The sequence below is a fragment of the Microtus ochrogaster genome, chromosome 6 (genome assembly GCF_000317375.1).
Source record: "Microtus ochrogaster isolate Prairie Vole_2 chromosome 6, MicOch1.0, whole genome shotgun sequence".
NCBI classification, from domain to species: Eukaryota; Metazoa; Chordata; class Mammalia; order Rodentia; family Cricetidae; genus Microtus; species Microtus ochrogaster.
Genome location: NC_022013.1, coordinates 80,819,644 through 80,827,804, shown reverse-complemented (window position 1 = coordinate 80,827,804; position 8,161 = coordinate 80,819,644). Strand labels below are relative to the sequence as shown.

The 8,161-nt window shown below is 45.6% G+C and overlaps 1 protein-coding gene across 3 annotated transcripts in view; it reads right to left on the bottom strand.

Annotated features, from left to right (window-relative positions):
* Plxna2 (plexin A2) overlaps positions 1-8,161 on the bottom strand; it is a 203,987-nt gene that overhangs the window by 34,312 nt on the left and 161,514 nt on the right. For all 3 annotated transcript variants that reach the window (XR_003377039.1, XR_001228954.2, XM_005348915.2), the window contains exon 13: positions 3,218-3,369. Coding sequence is in view for 1 of the 3 variants with exons in the window: in XM_005348915.2 (XP_005348972.1) it covers positions 3,218-3,369 (152 nt within the window). In the remaining 2 variants the exon portion in view is untranslated. The remainder of the gene's footprint in view (positions 1-3,217; positions 3,370-8,161) is intronic.

Here is an 8,161-nt window from a genome sequence, read left to right as displayed (position 1 = left end):
TTTATTTATTTATTTATTTATTTATTTTTGGTGTGCTTCAGCTTCCTGAGTAGCTGGATCTACAGACATGTGTCATCACACTTGTTTCAGATTCTGGATTTAGTAGAATGCTCTGGATTTTAAGGGAGGGGCAGCACAGGCATTGTAGTAGTGATTGAAGACTTTGGGAAATATAGGAGACAACCCCACTCATTGCCTAAGGCTCTGAGAGTTAGTCACTTGACTCTTCCTCTTGGCTGTGGACCATTAGAGGCAGTAGGTTATATATTACTGTCTCCTCAGGCCTCATTTATATTATCTGGTTTAGTTTCTGGGAGGCTACCCAATTTACATGTCCTCTGTGTTCCTGGTTGCTGCTAGGCTCCCTATGTATTATTAGGAGGCAATGATTTGCAATGATAAAATTTTACGCTTATAAAGTAAGTTGGGTCAAACAACTGTCCAGTTTCCATTCGAAGATTTGACTATTAATTGACAGAAGACTTCTGGAATCATATTAGTGCCACCGATAAATTTCCTAGTTGGGGGGTGAGTGTTGCAGATTCTATGGGTCAGATTGCTCTTGCCTCCTGAGGACCACTTGTAGGGGGGATTGTACACATCAGCTGTTCCTGTTTTACAGATGGACCATTTGAGGATCAGGGAGCAAACTGACTTGCCCAGTTCTATTCAGTTCATCAGCAACTGAAATATAGCCTGCCCCCCAGGCTCCTGGCACCAGCTCAGTTTTCTTATTATCCCTATACACACCATCCCCCACAGACATGGTGGCTCATTTCCTGAAGTACAGAGATCCGTACCCATACAGAGGTGTCTGAGTTCACAGATAGAGCAGATGAGACCGAGGTCAGATGAGAAAGCAAGCCCTTGTCTCTGGAGATGCTGAGTTGCAACTTGAACCTGCATTCCACTGCCCAGAAAATGTCCTGTGGCTAAATCATCTTGCCCTCCACAGACATGTGGGGCGTTGATTGCAGGACTAATCAGGGCCTTTAAACCAATATTAACCTAATTGTGGAATGATAGATAGCAGACACAAGCATATGGTGAATCATTACCGCTCCCACTATTCCAGCTTGTGCCCAGGATTCTGTACTGAGCCCAGTTAGCCAAATTCATCTCTTGCAGACATCTGTAATGATTGCACCTGCTGCTCGCTGCCTAGGATGGAGGCTTAATAATGCTAACAATCTCTGGAGCCTTAGGAGTGGTAATGAGCCTGGCACAGCCAGGAGCCAGGCTGTGACCAGTGAGGCTTGGGGTGGCGGGTGTTGTTCACCGCTTCCTGCCTATTCTGTGGCTGAAACAAGGAAAGGGCAGTTTTCAAGGCCACCATTGACCTCACCATCCTGGAATGACTGGGTCCCCAAGATTTTTTCACAATCGCACTTCCAGTTCATCTGGGTACTTTTCCCCCACAGTCCTAGGTCAGGAATTATACTTGATTTCATAAACAGAACTAAAATTTCTGGCAGTCCATTAGATGAAGGTTAATGGCTTGCTGAAGTCTCAGGGCTGGCTAGCAGAGGAGCCAATGTCAAAACGACTTAATTCAAGTCTTGGGAAAGTTTTGGGTCCAGCTGCCTCACAATTTACACTCCTCACCCTAACGTCTGAGTCTTCCAGCAAGAAGACCCCCAAGTGAGAGCATGGCAGATCTTGAGGTCTAGGTGGATTTGGGGTCTGTGTGGCCAAGTGCCTGGTGCAGTTTGGCAGGGCACAGAACTCTAGACCATGTGACCATGAGGCTTCCTGCAGATAGTCCTGGTTCCCAAGTGTTTACATTCTAAAGTGGTTCCACAGACGTACTGATGCCTTCCTGATGGCTTTCCTGTAGGCTTAGCCACCACTCCCTCAAAAGTTCATTCCTTATGAGATAAGGTTGTCAGTGAAGAATCAGAGATCTAGAGAATCTAGAGAATTGGAGGGATCAGGCCAGCTCTATTTCCTCCTCACCTGTGGAGTTCTTACACAGCCCCAAGAGTCTGGGAATTTACCCCTTCTGCCACTGACTCTTCTCTTTGTTATGCTAGATTCTAATCAAGGCCCTTTGAGGTTCAGAGCCATGGGTGATGGATGAGTCGTGGAGCATCCAGGCCATGGTTGCTGTGTCAGAGAAACAGGCCAGAACTAGGAGTTAGGTGATTTAGGGCTGGATTCTCCCATAGCGGTTATTTCCCAAGGGACTGGAGAAAAATCATCTCATGTTTCCCCAACTTTTGCTCTTGTCAACTTTTACAGTAGTTTACTTGCCAGAGGTTAGAATAATTGTTATAAAGAGAGGGGGAGAGATAGTGAATGGGAAAGTGTCCTATAAACTAAAAATTGCTGATAAAAAATAGTGATGTCATTTTTATGGTTGCCATTGAGAAGTGACTCTCAGAGAAGCCTGAGGCTGCAGAGGAGCAGGGTAGGGGAGAAAAGCCTGAGTTCAAGTCAAGCCCAAATCAGCTCCGGAAACACACAGAGCTGCACACTCAGTGGATAAAGGAGACCTTGACCTAATGTCACATGACAAACCATGAAGAAGGATCTAGTGGTTCCCTTCCCTTGTTACTCCTTCTTCTCACCCCCAGATTCTGGCCTACTTCCTGCCCAACCCCCAGACTATAGTGTCGAGTGCCTAGGGAACACCCCACACTGGAACATACTTCACTCCTGAGCTTGCCCGCCTGCCCAACCCCCAGACCACAGTGTTGAGTGCCTAGGGAACACCCCACACTGGAACATATGTCACTCCTGAGCTCGCCCGCCTGCCTGCCACTACATGCCTATTTTCTAATTTCCAGCTGACATTTCCCTTAGTGAAATAAATGAATCTGCTCCAGTGGAGGCCCTGCTCAGATTAAGCTACTGTCAGAGCCACAGCACCAAACAAATTGTTGCCCACAGCCTACCCTGTAGGACGCATTTCAATGGGGTTAGGCTAGGAGGAGGGGCCAAAAGATCCCAGAGGGGCTTTCAATGTTCATGCCAGCAGACAAAGACTAAATGAGGGGCAGCATGGGCACCTGGCACCCTGATGCCTGAGGAGACTAGGTACAGGGAAGCAACTGGAACAAGGCCCTCTGAGGGCAGAACCACGCTGGAAAGACCTCTTGGGGCATGTTCCACAGGAGGAAGTGAAGTGAAAGGTGCTTGGGGAGCCCCAGAGAAGGAAGTACAGAGACTCTCCACTCTGAAGCTCACACGGACGAAGACCAGCAAGTGGACTCACTGCTCAGCGATGATGTATTCCCCTGGCAGGGGTGTGCAGGGTACTCCAGCCACCTGCACATGATGAGCGATCTCAGAGAAGTCCAAGCCCAGGTTCACTCCATGGATGGTCACACGAGTCCCTCCTTCAGGTGGTCCTGATACTGTCAAAATCTGTAGGAGGGAGGAGGGGTTAGCCATTGACGGAGTCATCCACAGGAATAGAACAAGGTTCCCATCCCTCCCCAAGAGCTTAGGAACTATGATGAGGCTCCTGGAACATGAGTGTCTTCTTTTCAGCTTGGGCAGAATACTGATAACTTCTGTTTTACACTACTTCCTTGGATCATTCACCCATCTATCCATCCACCCGCCCATGCACCCATTCATCCATCCATTAAAACAACAACAACAACAGAAAGTTCTGAACTCTTTTAAGAACATCCCTGATTTATGTCCATCTCTGTTTCACTAGCTGATCAAGTTACATAATCTCCGCGAACTTCAGCTCTTTTTCTGTGAAGAGAATATTACCATGTTTACCAAGCTTTAGTGAGCATGGAAAACCCAAACAGCATTAGTTCTTGAAGTTTTGTGTGCACTAGGAGGCTTTGCAACCATGACACTGTTGTTATTGCTACTTCTGTGCTAGACCCTGAAGGATACAATGGTGAACACAGTGCAGATTTGTCAGAAAGGAAATGATAGCAAAGACTAAAGAATAGTTCTAGTCTGGGGTCTGCAGTGGGCAGACAGATACAGGGAAAGCAGTGGGCATTTGGAGCAGGTGGGGACTGGATGGCTGAGAAGAACATCACAGATTCAGAGTGCTTACCATAGTTTCTCACAATACATGTTAGAGCCAAGAAGTGACTTTAGATTTTACAAACCTTTGCTGGCTTCCTGCTAGCAAGGATCATTTATTTATTTATTCATTCCTTAATTTCAGTTGCCAAATGATGATTTATCTCATTTTGCTTTAACCCAAAAAGAAAGGAGTGGCAGAATCAGAACACCAAAGTATACACTTCTCTGGAATCTAGTAAATCCTATATGTGCATACTTTGAAGTCTGGAATTACCTGAAGTGGGAAGTGATTAGCGAATCATGATCCCGCGTGAACTCAGTTCCAAGGGACAGAGGAATTCATAATTGTCAACCTTGGATCTTATTCTAAGATTGTCATTTTATAGAGAGAAGAATGAGTGCTAGAGATGTTCGATGGATCCAAAATCTCAGGCATCTTTACGCAGCAATAAAAGGGTGACTGTTTCCACCGCATTATAAGAAAGGCAAGACTTGATTGAGACCAATAGTCCATTACGACCCCAGGATGGTTCCCCTGGGCAGAGACACACTGCCTTTGTGTTCTTGGACATGAACAGTTTCATTAAGACTGTACATGCTGGTTGTCTTAGTTGGGATTTTTATTGCTGTGATGAAACACCATGACCAAAAGCAAGTTAGGGAGGAAAGCATTTATTTTGATCACAGTTCTACATCATCAAAAACAGTGAGGGTAGGAACTCAAACAGTGCAGCAACCTGGAGGCAGGAGCTGATGCAGAGGCCATGGAGCCAAGCTGCTTCCTGGCTTGCTCCTCATGGCTTGCTTAGCCTACTTTCTTATAGAACTCAGAACCACCAGCCATAATGGACTGGACCCTCTCCTATCAACCACTAATTAAGAAAATGCCTTATAGACTTGCCTACAACACAGTCTTACGGGGGTACTTTCTCAATTGAGGCTCTCTCTTTTCAGATGACTTTAGCTTATATCAAGTTGACGTAAAATCATCCAGCACAATTGACTTCTGTTAGGACTGGGACAGCAGCCATTATGGGTGATGATATGGGATGCCCTTCTGTATGCTGTGAATATGTCTTATTATTCACATTTATTAATAAAGAAGCTGATTTGGCCAGGCGGAGGTGGTGCACACCTTTAATCCCAGCACTCAGGAGAGGGAGACAGGTGGATCTTTGTGAGTTCGAGGCCAGCCTGGTCTATACAGTGAGTTCCAGAACGGCTAGGGATATTACACAGAGAAACCCTGTCTTGAAGGAAAAAAAAAAAACTGATTTGGCCCATAGTCAGGCAGAATATAGCTAGGCAATCCAAGCAGAGAGACAAGGAATAAAAGGGTGGAGTCAGGGAAGATGCCAACAGCCGCTGGAAAAGCAAGACATGAGGTAACACAACAGCCACACGGTAAAATACAGAATAATAGAAATGGGTTAATTTAACTTGTAAGAGCTAGTTAATAATAAGCCTGAGCTAATAGACTAAACAGTTGTAATTAATATTAAGCCTCAGTGTGGTTATTCAGGAACTGGTGGGCAGGAGAGAAACCTTCAGTTACAGGGCGAGTCTAGGTGGAAAGGACAATCCTCCTCTGGATGGAGATATCGAGTCCTGTCACCCTTTCAGACATGGACCCCATGGCCTAGCCAGCAAGTAAGAGATGGAGTGTGGGTGGGGATAGCTCTTCCTGCCTCGTTACTGGTGGCGTGCTCATCAGACTTTGCCTTAGCGTTGTAAGGTGCCAAGCTAGAACTGATTGAGTCTGCTGACTTGCCTTCCATTTCTATGTGCCTTCAACGGTACTGCTTCTTGAATCTTGCCTGCAAGGCCCCGAGAACACTGTTCTGGAAACTGATTTTGCTCCCTATCATCTTGTCTGTGACTCTGAATCCCTTTTCTTGGAATAAAATATTCCACCTTATAAATAAAACTAAACACATCGAGTAGATCATGGGAGAAATCACCAAGGAAACTCACGGGCATATCGATGTGTTGGGGGAGGTAAAAGAAGGAAGGACAGTGTGGAGGAGAAAAGGCTTGCAGGAGTAGGAGCCTCTGTGGTCCCTTCATTCTTGGGAACGAAAATGTCCAACAACAGTGTGCTCTGCATGTTCTGCTTGGCCCTGGCACAGTTTTTCAGAGGCCAAGGATCTTGCCTTGAGACAGACCCTTGTCATAAGAGGTGGGGGAAGGAGCTGCTTCTACCTTTGCAGGAGAGCATCAATAGGAGAACACACATTTTAGCTCCTGGTTCTGTTGGACCCATTTGCATTGGGTTTCCCTGTGTTCCACCCACCTCCACCCCAACCCCAGCACCTGCATGGCAGGAATCTACCTACTTAACGGGTTGGACAGAACCGTGCTGGTCATTTCCTTTCCTTGGTTCCTTTCCTCCCACTTTCATTTTTTTAAAAACATATACTCTTTTGCTCATTGCAGTTAATTACAACCTTTCAGGAAAAAAAAAAAAACTCGTGAAATGAAATCTTTCTGAAAAGCCTAAAAACACTCTCATCTTGCAGGTAGCATATGCATGCTCTGCCTCGGAAAGGTTTCCTAGTGCAGCTCCCCTGTTGTTCAGCCGTGACAGCAGCTTCTTCCAACATGGAGCGTTAGACACAGGTACAGGTACTGGGCTGCAGGGTCAGCCTGTTAGCACAGAGCTGCACAGAAGCATAAATCAGCATAGAGAAGACGTTTGGGTAAATTATAAGCAAGTGTTGAAGGTATATGTCAAAGATATGTGTGAGTCCAGCTATCTGCTGTTGGTGTACAAATTGGAACCTTCTCTGATTATCAGACCAGATCCTCAGGCTTAGGAAATGCCGAGGAAACTGGGTCTTTGGGAGAGTATTATTTTAAGCCTTTTTTAAAAAAGTAACTTTTTTCCCATTTATTTACATACCAACCAGTTTCCCTCCCTTCTCTGCTTCAGTCCCTTCCCCTTTCCCACTGACCCCCTCCTTATCCACTCCTCCTCCATCTCCATTCAGAAGGGAATGGGCCTCTGGTTTCTGCACAAAGCATGGTGCCTCAAATTGAAGCAGGGCAGAGCTCCTCCCCAGGAAATCTCTTGAACTTGAGGCCAGGTAATCCAGCATGAGAAACAGGTTACCAAAAGCAAGTTAAGCACCAGGGAGAGGTCCTGCTCTCACCGTTAGAACCCTTACTAAGAGACCAAGTTACACTCACCTTGTCACACACATGCAGAGGGCCTCGGTCGAGCCCATTCAGGCTCCCTGACTGTAGATAACAAGGCGGTCCCAAAGAGGGATGCATGGATTTCCCAGGGAAGGGGAAGTAGAAAAGATCTCCTGGATAAACTGGGGGTGGGAGTTGGGGGGATGAAGGGATAGAAACTAGAGGGAGTGGGTTGGGTGGGCTGAGAGTCTTTTTTTTTTTTTTAATGGACTATCTCTCAAATCGTCATCACTCAGGATATGTGGCCCAATATTTGACAGTAAAGAACAGCTAAGCAGTACCCAGTCTTGAGTTTAAAGAAATACATAGATTGCAGTTTTGATTAAAACAAAAATTACTTGGAAAAGTTTGGGTTTCCAAAATATAGATGAGTATCTGTGATCATCTGACTTGCAGAAGGGTTTCCAAGGTGCCCACTACTGATGACTTCCAAATCTCTGTTGTCAGCTCATACCTCTCTCCTGAGCTTCATAGCCATATATCCAACAGCTACAGGACATCTCCACTTCCACCTGAATGTCTGCCAGGTGCCTCAGGTTTCATAATATCTAAAAATGAACTCTTAATTTTTCTTCCTTCTACCAAGGCCCAATTATCCTCCCAGATTTTCTTTCAAGGTAAATGGGATCACTAAGCTCCTGGCTAGAAATTTTGCAAGCATCTTCGATAGTTACTTTTCCTTCATCTGTCGTGTATAATTAATAAGGTCAAGGTCCTTTCAGTTCTCACTTAAGTAGGCTTCATTATCTCACTCACTCTGACCAAAAGGTTATCCATGTTCCTCAATGGAGGTCTCACAGCTGCCAAGGGTTCTAGCCACTTTACTGAGGCAAAGTTCCCCTAGATTCTGGTCTCCCTTATCCCTTCAGGTGTATCTTCCATTCTATCATATGCCCTCTGTGTCCTACCAGAGATCAGTGGTTCCTATACTAGGTGCACTTTAATTTTTTTTTTTTTTTTT